Here is a 20647-nt window from a genome sequence, read left to right as displayed (position 1 = left end):
CCATGGAAACAGAAACAGATGACAGAATAGCACAAACAGGCAGCGTTATAAGTTCACTTGATTTTCAGCCAGGTGAGCTAAAAATGCTTGTTGAATTGTTGAACATATTGATAACTGTATCCACTGTTGTTCATTATGACCTAGCTACAATGATCAGTGATAAGATACTATTTCAAACATCTGTTTTATATTTTATCAAATCTATGAAGACATGAACATCATGAAGCTGTTACTATACTTCTGTTCCTGTATATAGTTTGTTGATTAACCCCACACCCGGTAATATTCGAGCTATATGTTTGTTTCTTTGTTTGTTATTTAATGCCGCAACCAGCAATATTCAAGCTATATGATTGTTTTTTTGTTTGTTTGTTTGTTGATTAACGCCACACCCGACAATATTCAAGCAATATGTTTATTTCTTTGTTGATTAACGCCACACCCGGCAATATTCCAGCTATATGTTTGTTTGTTTGTTGTTTAATGCCGCACTCAGCAATATTCAAGCTAAATGTTTGTTTGTTTTTTTATTTAGCATAGCACTCAGCAATATTCCAGCTATGTGTTTGTTTGTTTGTTGTTTAAGGCACCACTGGGCAATATTCCAGCTATATGTTTGTTTGTTGTTGCCGCACTTGGCAATATTCCAGCTATATGTTTGTATGTTGTTTAAAGCCGCACTTGGCAATATTCAAGCTATATGTTTGTTTGTTTGTTGTTTAATGCCGTACTCGGCAATTTTCCAGCTATACGTTTGTTAATACTGCAGTCGGCAATATTCCAGCAATACATTTGTTTGTTTGTTGTTTAACGCCACACTTGGCAATATTCCAGCTACATGACCACGGCCTGTAAATAATCAAGTCTGGACAAGAAAATCCAGTGATTGACATCATGAGCATCGATCCACTCCATGTCACCGAGCCCGATCCATTAAGTAGCCCCTCACAGCCAGCAGTTAGTGAAACCTCAACAGTCTGAATGAAACCATTTCAGTAAAATAGTCACGAGTATATGTCACATATGTAATGAGTAACATACTTTGTCTTTATATATCTACATACATGTACACGTTGCTATAGCTTTGCTACACAGTAGACAAGATGTGACATTTACCGACTCCCAGCAAAGTAACAAGTCAGTGTTACCACAAAAGACTGACTAGCTGGCCTAAATGTCAACACGTTGATCAATCTGTCACATGAATATGACATAAGGGACTGGAGAGATCAGAGCCTAATGAATACTCTTGTTGCCAGGGCTTAGCTTTTCTTCTTTCTCTGTTTCTTATTAACTTTCCAAGCACAAAATCAAAGATTCTGCATGAATGCGAACCTCAAATTGCTCCAAAGAAATTGACCTTTAAAGGGGGTGTATGCAGAGACAAAAGATGAAAAGTAAGTTTGTTATTGACTTGGAAAAAGTTTTTTTCCAGATTTGAAGAATTCAAATACTTTCAGAATCTATCAAGCATGAGTGAGTGAGTGAGCATGGGTGAGTGAGTGAGTATGGTTTAATGCCTCTCATTGCAATATTCCAGCAATATCACATGAGGGACACCAGAAATGAGCGAATGCTCACTTTGAACCTTGGTGGTTGGCAGAACGAGCGAAAGCTTTAACCACTAGGCTACCCCACTAAAGCAGAATCTATCTAGAGCTGTATATGCTAAAACATTCATTTTCTTCCACAACATTATATTTTACTCACATGTATGACATGGAAAGCTTCTTCATAAGCCAACATTCATACAGGCATTGAAAGATGCTTCATAAGCCAACATTCATACAGGCATGGAAAGCTTCTTCATAAGCCAACATTCATACAGGCATTGAAAGCTACTTCATAAGCCAACATTCATACAGGCATTGAAAGCTACTTCAAAAGCCAACATTCATACAGGCATGGAAAGCTACTTCATAAGCCAACATTCATACAGGCATTGAAAGCTGCTTCATAAGCCAACATTCATACAGGCATGGAAAGCTACTTCATAAGCCAACATTCATACAAGCATTGAAAGCTACTTCATAAGCCAACATTCATACAGGCATGGAAAGCTGCTTCATAAGCCAACATTCATACAGGCATTGAAAGCTGCTTCATAAGCCAACATTCATACAGGCATGGAAAGCTGCTTCATAAGCCAACATTCATACAGGCATGGAAAGCTACTTCATAAGCCAACATTCATACAGGCATTGAAAGCTGCTTCATAAGCCAACATTCATACAGGCATTGAAAGCTGCTTCATAAGCCAACATTCATACAGGCATGGAAAGCTTCTTCATCTGCCAACATTCATACAGGCATTGAAAGCTACTTCATAAGCCAACATTCATACAGGCATTGAAAGCTGCTTCATAAGCCAACATTCATACAGGCATGGAAAGCTACTTCATAAGCCAACATTCATACAGGCATGGAAAGCTGCTTCATAAGCCAACATTCATACAGGCATTGAAAGCTACTTCATAAGCCAACATTCATACAGGCATTGAAAGCTGCTTCATAAGCCAACATTCATACAGGCATGGAAAGCTACTTCATAAGCCAACATTCATACAGGCATTGAAAGCTGCTTCATAAGCCAACATTCATACAGGCATTGAAAGCTGCTTCATAAGCCAACATTCATACAGGCATTGAAAGCTACTTCATAAGCCAACATTCATACAGGCATGGAAAGCTACTTCATAAGCCAACATTCATACAGGCATGGAAAGCTACTTCATAAGCCAACATTCATACAGGCATGGAAAGCTGCTTCATAAGCCACCATTCATACAGGCATTGAAAGCTGCTTCATAAGCCAACATTCATACAGGCATGGAAAGCTACTTCATAAGCCAACATTCATACAGGCATTGAAAGCTACTTCATAAGCCAACATTCATACAGGCATGGAAAGCTACTTCATAAGCCAACATTCATACAGGCATTGAAAGCTGCTTCATAAGCCAACATTCATACAGGCATTGAAAGCTGCTTCATAAGCCAACATTCATACAGGCATTGAAAGCTGCTTCATAAGCCAACATTCATACAGGCATTGACAGCTGCTTCATAAGCCAACATTCATACAGGCATTGAAAGATGCTTCATAAGCCAACATTCATACAGGCATTGAAAGATGCTTCATAAGCCAACATGAAGAAGGTACCCAACAAGAAAATTAAGCTTGCCTTGCAACATGTGCAAGTTTTACACTGTTTTACACTGCACGTCACTATCATGACATCACAGTTGGCTTCAGAATAGCACTAATTTCAAACTTTCTATTGTCCTTAAAACTTGAAATACATTCTCCTAATCGATTTCTATCACATCTTCTGCCGAACAAATACTGCCTCACATATTTTGAGTGTTGCAGTAACAACATTATTCAAGAGTATTTTCCATACAACTTCTAGATGCTAGAAGAGGTCCTCATAAGCAGTGACTGTACATGGTCCCCGTGACAAAGAAAGTCTGCTCATATCTTCCAGTGGGAGTCATGAATAATCTTTTCTGGCAAAGATAACCTAAGGATGAAGCCCAGTGCCTTAAGAAACACACAAGCAGAATATCATAAATATTCTCTCAGTCCATGGAGGTATTCACATCCTAGTTTCTGTACACTGCATAATCTTGCGGTACATTTGCATCAAATGCTGTCTGGCAGTGAAAGGCCAATATAATTTCATTATTGAGCTGGGACCCTTCCCACAATGTGCCCTGACATGGTACAAGGGACAGCAGATCTGACAAGATAGACCAGAACGAAGCAATCTCAGTACGGTAAAGACCTGTTTTGCAACATGTTTCTATGGAAATTTTATAAAATAAGCGTGTCCCCTCACCATAGTGTACAAAATATTCTGACTCAGGGAGAAGTGTTTCTGTTCTCTAGTGTCAGTGAGTGAGTGAGTGAGTGAGTGAGTGAGGATGGTTTATCACCGCTTTTAGCAATATTCAAGCAATATCATGGCAGGGGACACCAGAAATGGGCTTCACACTTTGTACCCTTCGAACCCGGGTCTTCAGCGTGACGAGTGAACGCTTTAACCACTAGGCCACCCCACCATCCCTGGGTCAGGAAAACCCCTGGTTGATAGCATGAGCAACAATCCACCAATCTTCAGATACCAAAGCTTGTCGTAAGTCGGTCAGACTCAATGACTAGGTTGATGCAGGTCATCACAACTCATTTGCATATATTGCTGCTCATGACATCAATCACTGGTTTGTTGGATCCAGACTCGATTATTCATAAGCCACCATCATATATTTGGAATATTGCTGAGTGGGCTGCTAAACAACAAACGAACAAAATCAACATGCTTTAAATAAATCACTGAACAAAATACCACTTTCGTCAACCACTGGACTCCATGTTCTACCAAATCTTGTTGAGTATAGTGTGCATCCAAACAATGCGCAACCCCCTCTCGGGCATGCAGTATTGAAAAGAAAGATTTTTAAGATATAATGCTCATGTTTTCAGGCATCAAATACGGTAACTGATTAAAATAAAGCAATGTGAGTAGAAGGTTGTAGATTGCAAACAGTCGCCGCCAAGTTCCATAATCTAATCTGTTTATTTCAGAAGAGCAGCACCTCAACAGGACAAGCTGATTTCCTTGTGAGCAAACAAAGAGTTCCTTGATTGCTGTGTTCAGGGACCGGAGTCTAGCAGGAAGGGTGAAATGAGGGGGTTCAGGGAGTGGAGTCTAGCAGGAGGGGAGAAATTAGGGGGTTCAGGGACCGGAGTCTAGCAGTAAGGGTGAAATGTGGGGGTTCAGGGACCGGAGTCTAGCAGGAAGGGTGAAATGAGGAGGTTCAGGGACCGGAGTCTAGCAGGTGGGGTGAAATGAGGAGGTTCAGGGAGTGGAGTCTAGCAGAGGGGTGAAATGAGGGAGTTCAGGGACCGGAGTCTAGCAGGAGGGGAGAAATGAGGGGGTTCAGGGACCGTAGTCTAGCAGGAGGGGAGAAATGAGGGGGTTCAGGGACTGGAGTCTAGCAGGAGGGGAGAAATGAGGGGGTTCAAGGACCGGAGTCTAGCAGGAAGGGTGAAATGAGGGGGTTCAGGGACCGGAGTCTAGCAGGAGGGGAGAAATGATGGGGTTCAGGGACCGTAGTCTAGCAGGAGGGGAGAAATGAGGGGGTTCAGGGACCGGAATCTAGCAGGAAGGGTGAAATGAGGGGGTTCAGGGACTGGAGTCTAGCAGGAGGGGTGAAATGAGGGGGTTCAGGGACTGGAGTCTAGCAGGAGGGGTGAAATGAGGGGGTTCAGGGACCGGAATCTAGCAGGAGGGGAGAAATGAGGGGGTTCAGGGACCGTAGTCTAGCAGGAAGGGTGAAATGAGGGGGTTCAGGGACTGGAGTCTAGCAGGAGGGTGAAATGAGGGGGTTCAGGGACCGGAGTCTATTAATCTAGACCTGTACAGAGGCTGATATTCGGCAACAAGTCTGCAGCAAATGTTTACTGACATTTCCTGCAGACTTGTTGCCAAATATCCAAATTCCCAATTCATGCTATACGGTCATAACTAATCTTATGACTTTGTAGATGGGACTTGTATTTCAACGACCAATTTGAGTAATAAAAAAAATTTCCCCTGCATTGCCTGCCAAGGGCACTTAGTGCACACAAAGAAAGCATCATAATTAAGACATGTTTGAGATTTGAACTCATGACCAGCAGATCCTGACAAAACTAAGGCTTGCAACTCTGCAAAGCAAATTGCAGCACCACAGGCCAATGGACCACCTGCATCGAAAGAAGATTTTGGGTCAGATGGGGTTCTCTCAGTGCTAACTCATTCCCGTTGAGGGGTTTTGGAAACATTCCTCCAAAAGGGCCACCAAGACATTCTAGTAGAGGCCTTTTGAAGATGTTCCTGCAATTGTAGTTTGAAAATTTTCTTGCAGTGGGATTTGGAAAATAACCCTGCTCATTCATTTTGATGGCATCATGCAGAGGAATATTGAATATTTTTAATTCTGAAATAAATTAGAACCTTTGTGAAATAAATACGAAAGGGTTCAGGAGTATCAATAGACTCTCCATAGATCACTGATACATCCAATATCTTATTTAGTCAGCAGCTGGTCTGACGTGAATATAGACTTACTGGCCTGTATCACATTTATTGGCACTGCACTAACCCTATCAACGTATGTTTGGTCCGGGAGTGGTGGTGGGGGTGTGCTAGCTGATAAGACCATGCCACAGTTTCGCGGGGATGCCCTACTTTGACACAGTATAATGACTCCAATCCAAGCTGACCAGTTTTATTCTCTTAATGAGCATCAGGCAAGGTAACAACAAGTACCATCTCTTAACGTCTTTTGGCATGCTATGGCTCAGGGATCGTCCCAACCTTCTCCTCTCCGGGCAGACGCTCTACCTATAAGACCAAGGAGGCGGTCTGTCTGTCATGGATCTGGCTGTAATTCTGCTGGCCGCTGCATAAAACCCTGACCACGTATTTCCAGGTTACATCAGAATGCTTGACATGTCACTGTACCGGGGCTGAAAGACAACTCGTTCTTTGTCCTTAATGGTTATATGGGTCTCTTGGCACTGATAGGCTGGTTTGCGACATGAAACATTGCAGCCTTACAATCCCTGGTGTCACATTAGCTGGGGGATATTCTTGTACGAGTCTTGTAAGACCTATGCAGAAGTACTCATGGTTTTATCTATACCTGCTCAGAGGCCGACATTCGGACCCAACTCTGCAGAAAATTTCAGTAATAAATCCCAAATGGGAATAAAAGGATTCTCAATTAATGTTCATATTGTTTAAGTAATGTGATGGCTTGGTCAAGATGACTTGTGTTTCACTGAAAACAATGAGGGGTAAATGGTTTGAGTTTACATTGTTGTATTTAGTATGTTATAATACCTTGAAATTAAGGATCTGTCAAAAATAACAATTTTGAACTAAAAAACAGTTTTTTCCCAAACTGCTGCAGACATGGTCAAGGACACTTTGAATACCGAACACATCCCTGCAACTTACCATGACACAAGGATAAAGAAAAGCCTGTCATCACGTGAAATCCTACATGATATGACAGTAAACTGGTTCCTAATGTCATTTATCTCTTTCGTACTTTTCAATATCTTGATGCTAATTCAAACGGAACTTCAAGTCATGACAATTAAAAAAAGCCATATCTAAAAAATACCATATTCATCATCATAAGCTTGCATGCATCTAACCTTGTTTCAAGACAAAGGGATGTGATTCAGTTTGATTTGAATATCTATCAGTCAAGCAACCAGTGGCAGTCCTGGTCAGCTCCATGTGCAGTGATGTCAGAGGACAGCTTGAAGTTTGCAACATCTCACTCAGCAATATTCCAGCTGTATGACGGTGTTAGGTAATGAATCAAGATTCGACCACACAATTCAGTGACTGACATCATGAGCATCGATCTACGCAATTGGGATATGATGACATGCATCAATCAAGTCAGCAAGCCTGACCACCTGATCCCTTCAGTCACGGGTTGCTGAAGACCAATTCCAACCCGGATCTTCACAGTGGGAAAGCTTCATATAACACTGGTCTTAGATGTGTACCACTTTGGTGAAAGCACCCACCTAAGGGACACAACTCTGCACAGCATCTTTGATGACTGGGTCACATGAGCCACCCTAGGAGAGATGTATTTTAAAGGGCTAGTTAAGTGGAAAAGAATGAATTTGAATTTTTTGTGAATATCCAATTTCCTAGATACATTTGGTCAATTTCCGAGAAAGAAAAGTTTGTAATATTCGTAGAAAATATGTAAATATCTAATTGAAAGTGAAAAAATCACACGTTCCATAATTGGTTTTCCAAAACAAACCTATTTGGGAACACGGCCTGAAGCTACCGGCGCAGTGGTGACAACCTTTTCATTGGCTGTTATGTCTGCTGCATTTATCTATCTTGTGATTCTTAGTCCTTATACATTTACAGTTTCTGACAATTTTGTTAATCCTACAAAAATAACAACTTTTCATACACTGTTGAGTGTGTGAATCGACCCTTAGATAACAATTTAAGATCGGTAATTAGCGTTTCATTACTAATATCCTGTTTGGGTAATAAAAGAACAGCTGCCCCCCGGCCCTATTCCACACAATAAATGCCTGTCAGGGATTAATCCCCTGAGTAAACAACTGAAGTCATCTTCACAGTTGTAACTGAGGTCACATAAGTTGTGGACATAGTAATCAAATGGATGGCAAAAGCAGGCAGACATGGCGTCGGCCCAATCATCATGAGAGTTGAGGGTCAAACACCGGGAACCCATTTTAACCTCCAGAAGGGGAGGGGGGTCCTCGCTGTGGAGGAATATTTCATTTGGGGGATGATTTCACCTGTCGCTTTCCACAAAAATACATCCCCAAATAAATGTTTAATCTCATGAGACTATTAATAAATACAGTTGTGCACTGTAGATACGAGGTATTGATTAACTGGAACCGAAGCATACCTTATTTTCACACACACAGAAACTCAACAAATCACACAGCCTAAAGTTACACATGATTCAAAACTTGATTAGTCTAACCAAATCACAAATCTCCCATCATATTCTGAATCCATTTATCATGAACCAAAATTCTATCATGAGATCAATAGAGTCAATATCTTTTGCTCTTCGTTTTTTTCATGTTGTCAGTTATAAACAGGTGACATTGATCAAGTGATGCATTACATGCACCTTGACACTTCAATACTCCAAAGTCCAATCTTGTCAGAGGGATGTCTGACATGAAGTGTGAAGACACTAAAACAATGAGGTGAAATGGTCTTTAACATCGCGTTCAAGATCATAGCGACATGCATGAATGTGTATGTGTGGCTGCTTGTACTAGTCCGGACTTATCGCTTATAGCGGTTTTATAGTGTCAGCCCACTGAGATACCGTGCTGCAGTTTCACATGGATACCCCACCCAGACACAGTACACTGACTCCGAGCTCACCGGTCCATCTCTTAATGACTATTGGCATGACCTGCCTGGAGATCGAACCTCTGGATCCACTCTCCAAGCAAACGCTCAATCCACAAGACAACAGAGTACATGTACATGAATCAATTTCAGTAGAGATGAATTCCTGAAGTTACCTGGATGGATCTTGAGTTTGCCGATGACGCCATATATCCGTCCGATACAGATGGGGTTCCACGCAGAGCAAAGGTCATGACCTAAAACATAGAATCACTCTCAATTAGTAGTGGGACTGCACCATACTTGACAACTATAAATCATCAGTGTGCCAGGTATTTGGCCATTCTGTCTAGGAAAAAGATGGTTGGTTTGTTGTTTTACGCCGCACTAAGCAATATTCCAGCTATACGGGGGTCTATAAATAATCGAGTCTGAACCAGACAATCCAGTGATTAATATCATGAGCATCGATCTGCGCAATTGGGATCGATGACATGCATCAACCAAGTCAGCGAGCCTGACCACCCGATCCCGCAGTTAGTCGCCTTTAATGACAAGCAGAGTCACCTTTTACGGCAAGCATGGGTTGCTGAAGACCAATTACACCCCGGAATCTTTACGGGTCAGGAAAAAGATGGCTTATGCACCACAGATTAGAGCACATGCAGGTATCTGGATATGTATCGGATCACAAGTTGGTGAATCATCCCAGCGATACTAGTAATGGCAAGCAGCATGTAACCTCTAAAATATTTTTGATAAGTACGAATATTTTGCAAGCAATATTTATTCAGGTAAGCTTTATCAATTCCAAGCTAAAAGAATATAACCATGATAACATGACAAGTGAATTTCACAAAATCCAATTCACAAAATAGTTTATTCAATTCAATCATTATATTCAGTCACTAGTTTAATGTATAATTCTTTACTGAGTATCGTATTGTGTGAGGTCATCATGGCCACAAATTCCATGATACAAGTATCGTATTGTGAGGTCATCTTGGTCACATATTCCAGGATATGAGTATCGTATCGTGAGGTCATCATGGTCACATATTCAAAGATATGAGTATTGTATAATGAGGTCATCATGGCCACAAAGTTGATGATAAGAGTATCATATAATGAGGTTATCTTGTTCACATATTCAAAGATACGAGTATCGTATCATGAGGTCATCATGGCCACATATTCAAAGATAAGAGTATCGTATCATGAGGTCATCATGGTCACATATTCCATGATACAAGTATCGTATCGTGAGGTCATCTTGATCACATATTCCATGATATGAGTATCATATCGTGAGGTCATCGTGGTCACATATTCCATGATACAAGTATCGTATCGTGAGGTCATCTTGATCACATATTCCATGATAATAGTATCATATCGTGAGGTCATCATGGTCACATATTCCACAATATGAGTATCGTATCCTGAGGTCATCTTGATCACATATTCCATGATACGAGTATCATATCGTGAGGTCATCATGGTCACATATTCCACAATATGAGTATCGTATCCTGAGGTCATCTTGATCACATATTCCATGATACGAGTATCGTATCCTGAGGTCATCTTGGTCACATATTCCGTGATATGAGTATGGTATCATGAGATCATCTCGGTCACATATTCCATGATATGAGAATCGTATTATGCCATCATCATGGCCATGTATTGATACAAAATGACACACGTGTATATATAATGGTGACACATGAAATGATATGATATTAATTGTAAATATATAACCTGCAAGTGATTCCATGACATCACAAAGCTTACCCCACCTCTTCGATCGGGTCTGACAGACAGACAGACCAATGACAATGCACCATGCCATAAACTAACAAGAATGTTCAGTCCTGGAGATCTAAATTAAATCATTTTGTTGGAAATGAACGAATTAAAAAGCACTGACCACATTTCATATTTCTGTCATGTCACGTCCAACCGTGGCAAAAGTACTGACCAAGATACTTGTAAAACAAGGAATATGCCAAATGGAAAATATAAATGAAACAATTGTGTAACATTGCACCTTATAGACATCATGTATTGACCAAAGTCTTCTTAACTTCAATACACGCAATTAACAAACTCATGCTTACTGCAGAAATAAATAAGAAAGACTTATCTGGGCTCTCTGCAACACTGATCACGATATTCGCCCTCAGGAAATATTGCCCAAATTCCCAAAATCAAATATAAGATGTTTCAATTTAAGGTCATCACAACTTTTAACATGATATGTCATAGCTTTGCCAATGACACTTAGTTTGATGATACTAAATAAAATGCAATATAAGAATAAAATGTAAGCATAAGATAATATGACAAAAAAATCCCAATTTTTGAAGAGAAAAACATTTTTTCCCATTACTGTGCCTGCTATGGGCATTTAGTTGAACATCCCAGATAAATCTCTTTACAATCTATATAAGTATAGGGTTTAGTGGCAAGCTGACCTAGAAACACTGCTAGCAATAATAGGTAATTAAGACTGTACTATACAGTGCACAGCCCTAACACTGGTCGATCAACAGCTTGATAACCACAAGCATGACAAGTCAGCTGTTTGTTTAATGAAACAAGACAGTATCACATTCCAGTTATGAATTCCTGTTTTTAAGTAAACATTTCAAAACGAAATGTAGAGAGTTTGAGTCTGAACATAAAACAGAAATATTTACCGAATAATTAAGATAATCACACCTCCATGTCAGAATGATGAGACCTGATCGGTTCACACAATCTTGGTAAAATACTATGTATATGTCTGGGAGGGAAATATATTTCTGAACGGGAGGGCAAATCCCTTATACCCCACCCTGAAGAAGACAGGCTGCATATGGATTTCAGAGCGGAAGAATAAATCGATTATACCTCTATTCGAAGCAAAAAGTTTTTCCTGAGTCAATGAAAGTTACGTGACACAGAGCAAGTTAACCACAGCTCAATTAAACATCTGTTTTCTATCAATTTTGAATTTGTTTTAATTCTCTTACAATGGCAAATAGGTCTTCAGCAATCAATTCTTGCCGTAAGAGGTGAATGACGGGATTGGCTGGTCAGGTTCACTGACTCATTTCATGCATGTCATCGTATCCCAATTGTGTAGATCGATGCTCATGATGTCAATCACTGGACTGTCTGGTCCAGGCTTGATTTTTTACAGACTGCCCTCATATAGCTGGAATAATGCTGAGTGAAGCGTTAAACAACAAACAAACAAACAACAAACATGTCAGTGAGATAAATTCATTGCAGCAGTATCCCTCAGGGTACATGTGGTTTTAAGCGTCCCTCATTCAGACTGAAAATTTCAGACAAGGTATTCTGTTAACAAGTTGTGATTATGGACTAGCAACTGTTTGGACAAAATGTACTGGCTCTTTAGAAATTTAAGTAGCCCTCAAATACCAAGTTATTGTGTTATTTCGTTTATTTTGTGGAAGCTTCGGTGGCTGAGTGGGTTAGACCCCTGACTTTGTGTGCTGGCATGGTCTCTAACATTAATGTCTTAAGTACAAAACTAAAATCAAAATGAAAGCTGCTCTTCATTTTCAAAAAGTTTATGATACCGCATCCAAGCTTCATAGATTTTCTGCTGATTACCCGTCTTGAAAGCAATATCTTTTTCAATGTTGTATCGTGAAAAAGCTTCCATTTTAAACAAGTTAAAGGTATGAAAATGAGGTTTTGTATTTTGGAATTTGCAGCTATAAATATAGAATTTTGCAATAAGTAAAAGTAAATCAAACACTTTATCTGTTTTTATGTCCTCGTTAACTCCAGAAAGTATCAATTCTGCACAAAATGTCATATTATAAACATGAACACACTGGTCTATCCACACTGACACTTCATCCCAAAATTGTTTTATTACATCACATTCCCAAAACAATTGAACAATTGTTTCCTTTTCTTTGCAACAGAAGAAGCACAGATCATTTTGAACATAATAAAGAAAAAATATATGCTTTGAACCTGACTTGGAACCACAAATAGTTTTAACCACACATGGCTGGTCCTCCACAGAATCTGTAGGAAGTGTAACTAAACTAAGAGATTTAAGGTATTGTTTAAGGCTGCTGATAACACCATAAAGTTCTAAATAGGATGAGGTGAGGTGAAATTGGGTTTAACGTCGCGTCCAAGATTATTGCACTTATATAGCGACATGCATGCACGTGTGTGTGTGGGGGGGTGCTTGTACTAGTCTGGACTGATGCCGATTTATAGTGCTAGCTCACTGAGATACCATGCCCAGTTTAACATGAATACCCCACTCAGACACAGTATACTGACTCCGAGCCGACCAGTCCTTGTTTTAGCCCCTTAATGCCGAGCGCCAGACAGGGTAACAACAAGTACCATCTTTTAACGTCTTTTGGTCTACCACTAGACCACGGAGGCGGTCCTAAATAGGATGAACAGATATCATACAGTCCATTAAATTCCTCATGTGATAGAAACTCCTTATCTGCCTTGACCAAGGGGATCAGCCAGTGATAACAATAGATAATTGAGTTTTGATATCAACAAGGATTTAATGCTTGCCACCCTAGCTATTGGTGTAACTATCTGTTTCATCAACCTATTCATAATCTGTCTCAGGTCAAATAATTTGTCTTTAAAGTTCAACTGAACCATATTTTCCAGATTTGTGCAAAATTTGATATCTAGGATTCAAAACTCTTCTGCATTCCAACTAATAGGCAAATCATCTTTGAACTTTTCCTTACAGCCTCTTTTGGAGCCGAGCCAGATAACTTGAGTTTTATTATAGTTAATCTTAAGACCCGATATTTTGGCAAAACAATTAAGGGAATAATACACGATACAAAGGAGGACTGACTACCATCAAGTAGTAATTCCATATCGTCAGCGTACTAAGAAGATACTCACTACCACCCACCAGGATACCTTCGACGTCTTTGTTAGAACGGATCATATTGGCTAATATTTCTGCACAGAGAATAAATATATATAGTGACAATCGGTCACCCTGACGACAACCGCATCTGATGTTAAACGAAGATGCCAACTGACCATTGATGGACATACAGCTTTTTATATCATGGTAAAACAGATATAAATTTTCTTAAATTGTCACCAAATCCCCAAAAGGATAACGATTTGTCTATAAATGACCAAGCAATGGAATCAAATGCCTTCTCAAAGACTATAGCAAGAAGCATACCAGGAATGTTTGATTTTTCTGTACATGAGATAAAATCATAGATTAAGCAAATATTGTCACTAATGTAGCGACCTGTCATAAAGCCAGTCTGATCTTCATTAAAGATAAAAACAATTTTGATTTGATTCTATTTGCTCTGCATGAAGATGCCAGTTCAATAGTGACATGGGCCTTCAATTAGTTATGAACCGTTTAGGCTTGTCCCCCTTTGGAATACAGACAATAACCCCTTGTTTCTGGGTAACAGAGAGTTCACCTGATTTTAAACCACAATTCAATGATTGCAATAAAAACTGTCCAATATCTTTCCAGAAGAATTAATAAAATTTAGTGGGAAAGCCATCTGAGCCTGGGCTTTTGTTATTTTGCATATTCTTCAGAGCTTTTGCCAGTTCACCCAAAGTTAACAGATCTTCCATCTCTTTCACATCATTTTTATTTACTGTATTCGACGTAATAAGCGCCCAGGGCGCTCTCAAGATTTGAAATAGGGGGCTCTTATTAGAATAACATTTTGAAGAAAAAAAACAGAATTGAAAGATTGGAAATTTCGGTGTTTATGCTGACAGCCTGAAATGATACAAAATAAAAGTCTGTGTGTATTATACACGACAGGTATATTTATCCAGAATTTAATTGCCCAAATTTAAGGGTGCATATAACACACGAGTGCGTATTATACACGAATAAATAAGTCTTGTGTACATTGATCAATCGGAAGGGGTGCTAATTGGGATTGTTCACTAGCCAATATATTAGCAAATATCGCCGTGGGCACTTATAACATCAAATACAGAAACTGGGATAACATTTAAATTGTCAAACAGTGGAGCCCAAACGTTTTGGTCACAAGTCATTTTAATATTTTTTATTTCAGCCTTTAAATATTTGTCTTAGCAACTTTGCAATAAGCACCTTGAGTAACTGTTTCATTGGCATTCTAGAAGTTGGCAAATAATTAAAAAAATGTACAACTTTATGGAAAACACCTTCTGGTTTATTGCATGTAGCGACGTCTCGATGTAGATTCTTACACCGATATCAAGCTGGAGCTTGTCACGCTCCTTATCACTTAATAGTGGTGTAAGAATCTACATCGAAACAACGCTATATGCAATAAACCAGAAATTGTTATCCATAAAGTTGTACGTTTTTCTTAAGTTTCTTGAAATTACAAAAGGGCAATCTGAGTAAGCATACGTCCCCAGTAACTCGAGTTAGTTTCCGGTTTGTCACCTCTGAGATGTTACTTGTTGAGCGCTTACAGGTCATATTTAAAAACGAAACCACAAGGAAGTCTGGATCATATTACATGCATATCTTCATGATAGAGAGGAAGCCATGCAACTAAGCTGTGACGACTTCAAACAGCCAACTACAATCTTCGGGCATTTTAACCATGCTGGTGACTGTCATCAAACTTAAATGTGTAAAAAATATACTTATAAACATGTCGATCGATTCATTGATGAATCAATCATTTTTTTTAAATATTTTATTTTAATATATCTATTTCTTACTTATTATTAATTATTTATTGTTGTTGTTGTTGTTGTTACAGCAATGGTCTAATGTACATTCGATTCTGCTAGCAAACCAATCAGAATGTAGGATTCTAAAAAGTCACGGAGGAGTTTATCATAATTTCAGAGTAAAGCTTCCAAAGGAAATATATCACCATGGTTTTTCTGTCTGACCCAGACAAAGGACACATGCTCAATGGGAGTTTAAGATGAGGCCACTATAACTACTATTCATCTGTACTCCAAGCTGTGTGTGCCTTTGGTGTTTGTTTGTTTGTTTGTTTGTTTGTTTGTTTGTTTGTTTATTGCCGCACTCAGCAACATTCCAGCTATATGGCAGAAGTCTGTAAATAAGTAATGATTTATCACTGAAGTTATGACATACCCTGAAGTCCCAAGCAAAACCCCTCCCCAATCCTCTAACTCCATCCACCAACCCTCATCTGTCCAGAGCCCCGATTATGTTTCTAGGTTTGTCAGCACCATACCCGTGCCCGTGGGTTTCACAGAAGTGGTAAACGGCTGAGACCTGCATCACTTCGGGCTTTCCTCCCACATGAAGCTGACACACAATGATATAACTGGAATACTGTTAAAAGCGGCGATAAGCCCAACTCACTCACTCACTCACTCATCTGTCCATAAAGGGGCTATATCTAAACACCATCTTGATGCCTCATGTAGACATATTTATTTCAGTCAGCTGGGGCATGGATCTCCAGGCCTGTGATCAACACACTCACTCACTAGGGTCTATCTAAACACCATCTTGATGCCTCATGTAGACATATTTATTTCAGTCAGCTGGGGCATGGATCTCCAGGCCTGTGATCAACACACTCACTCACTAGGGTCTATCTAAACACCATCTTGATGCCTCATGTAGACATATTTATTTCAGTCAGCTGCGGCATGGATCTCCAGGCCTGTGATCAACACACTCACTCACTAGGGTCTATCTAAACACCATCTTGATGCCTCATGTAGACATATTTATTTCAGTCAGCTGGGGCATGGATCTCCAAGCCTGTGATCAACACACTCACTCACTAGGGTCTATCTAAACACCATCTTGATGCCTCATGTAGACATATCTATTTCAGTCAGCTGCGGCATGGATCTCCAGGCCTGTGATCAACACACTCACTCACTAGGGTCTATCTAAACACCATCTTGATGCCTCATGTAGACATATTTATTTCAGTCAGCTGGGGCATGGATCTCCAGGCCTGTGATCAACACACTCACTCACTAGGGTCTATCTAAACACCATCTTGATGCCTCATGTAGACATATTTATTTCAGTCAGCTGGGGCATGGATCTCCAGGCCTGTGATCAACACTCTGACAAAATGATTCCTAACTGAAAATATAATACAATATAAAGCCAAAACCAAGACAATTGCAAATGTTTCCTGTCAGGAATTATTTTTTGTTCCCATGTACACATGATGTATTTATAGCAATTCTCCAACAATCATATTGACTGATGAATATAGACAATATGTGACAACAACAATCGCCTTGGAAAAGATTATTGTTGGCAATGAGACGACCAGCCTCCATTTTTCACGAGACTGTTCTGATGTTAATAATGTCCATCACTTGACAATGTACTGAATATCATCTCTCTATCACTCTTTGTCCAGCCTCCCTACATTCTGGATGAAGTGCCGTAGTCACCGTATTAAGCGCCCCTCTAGAATAAGTACCCCGTGACCAACTTTTAGACCAATCTGTTAGTAACCTTTACAATCGGCCAATACTAAGTCCAAAGAGTAACAAGACTGCCCATATTTTCGGGTGTATATTACAGATATATCACAGTCGTGTAAAAGGATAATAGAATTGCATAGTAACTATTAGAATTATTTTCATCTCTTTGACGTTTGAATTGAGTGTGATCTCTACCGATTGATTTTTGACAGTAAATTTAACTTGTTGTGTATGGTTTTACTAAGCAACCCCCTTTATCTATTTTCAAGTGCCCAGGGTGCTTATTACAGCAAATATGGCATCTCTTACCCAAATTCAATGAGTAAAAATTCACACTGTCAGCGAAGCCTTGTCCGCAACACTGGGACAAAACGTAAATAAATTAAGTCTGTGTCAACAACACCCTGTAGACACTCTGCAAATTTAGCCACTAGTCTGAAGCCTGAGTCTAGTAAAAATTTCTTTTGGTCTAGTAAGACCAAAATCCCACTAAAATAAGACTAAAATCTACTAAAAAAACTGCAAAAATATAAGTTTGGGCAAGTAGACTCAGAAGTGTGACACAGACTATATACCAGTTAGGCCTATCACGACACTCCTAACTCTCGTATCGATCAACACCGCCCACTTGATCCACGATACGTTACATATTGAAATACTTTATTTGCAGTGTCAAATTCTTAATGTCCATTTAGTTACCAATAGGTTGTGGATTTTAACCCATTTGTGTTCAATAAACATGACTGTTTCCTTAAGGATCATCATTATATACTTACAGCCAAAATAAAATGCGAGGTATAGAAACATAGAGAGAAGTATGTACGTTAAGAGGAGATGTTTACAAGGTGTTCCAATTAATGACAAAACTAACAATCTGTCAAATGTTAACACAGACTGTGTTTATTCTTATCATAATATGCTGCACGTGATTTCCAAACTTCACACGCTAATCCTGCAAAAGACAAACGGTGCATATAAAATTATGGATCTATGACATCACATGTGATGTGTTCATGAGCATCGTTTCACGCAACATACCAGTATGTTGGTTTGTGAATCAAACCAATCTAGTATATCTTGAATATGAGTAATTCCTATTAAGCAGTGGGGCGGTCGGGTAGCGTAGTGGTTAAAGCGTTCGCTCGTCACGCCGAAGACCCGGGTTCGATTCCCGACATGGGTACAATGTGTTAAGCCCATTTCTGGTGGCCCCCGCCGTGATATTGCTGGGATATTGCTAAAAGCGGCGTAAAACCATACTCACTCACTCACTCATATTAAGCAACTTGTTTGTTTTCATTAGTCTGTCCTACATACCCTGATACAAATATATCAAATACACCCCAAGCAAGTCTATAATGTTTGGCAAGTCTAGATTACTGCAGTATTCAGAAAATGAAGAGAGTTTCTGGGCTCCTTTTCTTTATATTTTTATTAACATAATTGAACAACTGTTTCTTTTCTGAGCATTTTTTTCATTTCAGAGACTAGATGTTAGTCTATATATTCATATCTCTTTTGGCAGTGAGTATAATACTTTTCAATCAGATCAAGCATATTGTTTCATGAAGATAAAGCTAATCAGAGAAGTAACTGGTTATGGCAAACCTTTGTAAATATTGCTAATTTTTAAATTCCTACATAATTAAAATATGAATTGATATGTGGGAAGACATAGTATGAATTGTATGGTCATGTGTAATTCACGATTCATCAACATATGAGTTCCTTAGCTTAATTAGGGCTCAGTCTAATAGTATAACGCAATCAAATTAAGTATATTGTTTTATAATAGGCAATGAGGTAACAGCACAATGACTTTTAATAAGGGTTATAATAAAGGATATTATGTAACTGTTCATGTCATACTTTGTTTACCACCCACAAGTGTCTAAATTTAGGCACGAGTGTTGTAAACATAGTATGACATGAACACGAACATAATGTTCTATTTATTACTGAAGAAGATGTCTACATACAGAGATGAATTTTAGCGTTTAACTGCAAGGACAGCAAGTTGCAAAAGCAGTGGAACCACAATTTGTCGAATGACGTCAACAATCATGACTTCAGCTATGACATCGTTTCTAGTGCGACATCATTCCGACGTCACGTCACAATAAGATTTAAATGATGTCAACAATGAGATTCCGATGACGGAAACAATACACTGATGTCTTGTGACATGATATGATATGTGATACAGGGCACATATGATTTTTATGAACCCCGATGTTTGGCCTCGTAGGTAATAAAAACAATTACGTTCTTCGCAATGCATCTAACATGACCTTTATAACTTTTGGTGGCGACATACACTCTTCTTGGATCCATACTTGACATTATCTTTATCACTATAGCATCCACTATCTTAATAGAGAAATGTCACCGGATCAAGTTTCCACACCAGACCTGAAGTCGGCCCGACATATAGTGACTGACAATGTCATACCACGCTGTTCTCACATCCCACACCGCCTGGTATTCTTAAAACGTGGGTGGGTGGTCAAAAGTTGTACTACCCATATCATCTGGTATTCTTAGAACTTGGGTGGATGGTCAAAAGTTGTATTGCCCACACCACCTGGTATTCTTAGAACTTGGGTGGGTGGTCAAAAGTTGTACTGCCCACACCTCCTGGTATTCTTAGAACATGGGTGGGTGGTCAAAAGTTGTACTGCCCAAACCACCTGGTATTCTTAGAACTTGGGAGGGTGGTCAAAAGTTGTACTGCCCAAACCTCCTGGTATTCTTAGAACGTGGGAGGGTGGTCAAAAGTTGTATTGCCCATACCACCTGGTATTCTTAGAACGTGGGTGGGTGGTCAAACGTTGTACTGCCCATACCGCCTGGTATTCTTAGAACGTGGGTGGGTGGTCAAAAGCTGTACTGCCCATACCACCTGGTATTCTTAGAACTTGGGTGGGTGGTCAAAAGTTCTACTGCCCATACCACCTGGTATTCTTAGAACTTGGGTGGGTGGTCAAAAGTTGTACTACCCATATCATCTGGTATTCTTAGAACTTGGGTGGGTGGTCAAAAGCTGTACTGCCCACACCACCTGGTAGTCTTAGAACTTGGGTGGGTGGTCAAAAGTTGTACTGCCCATACCACCTGGTATTCTTAGAACTTGGGTGGGTGGTCAAAAGTTGTACTGCCCACACCACTTGGTATTCTTAGAACTTGGGTGGGTGGTCAAAAGTTGTACTACCCATATCATCTGGTATTCTTAGAACTTGGGTGGGTGGTCA

The 20647-nt window shown here is 39.6% G+C and overlaps 1 protein-coding gene across 1 annotated transcript in view; it reads right to left on the bottom strand.

Moving 5' to 3' along the window:
- Positions 1–20647, bottom strand: part of LOC139452503 (phosphatidylinositide phosphatase SAC2-like) — a 390307-nt gene that overhangs the window by 357522 nt on the left and 12138 nt on the right. The window contains 1 exon segment of the mRNA XM_071234004.1: positions 9116–9196. Coding sequence (XP_071090105.1) covers positions 9116–9196 — 81 coding nt within the window.

This window comes from Haliotis cracherodii, unplaced genomic scaffold (assembly GCF_022045235.1).
Source record: "Haliotis cracherodii isolate W230 unplaced genomic scaffold, xgHalCrac1.p SCAF_9, whole genome shotgun sequence".
Taxonomy (NCBI): Eukaryota; Metazoa; Mollusca; class Gastropoda; order Lepetellida; family Haliotidae; genus Haliotis; species Haliotis cracherodii.
Note: the sequence above shows the minus strand (reverse complement) of the source record. Positions and strands in the feature narration are given on the sequence as shown.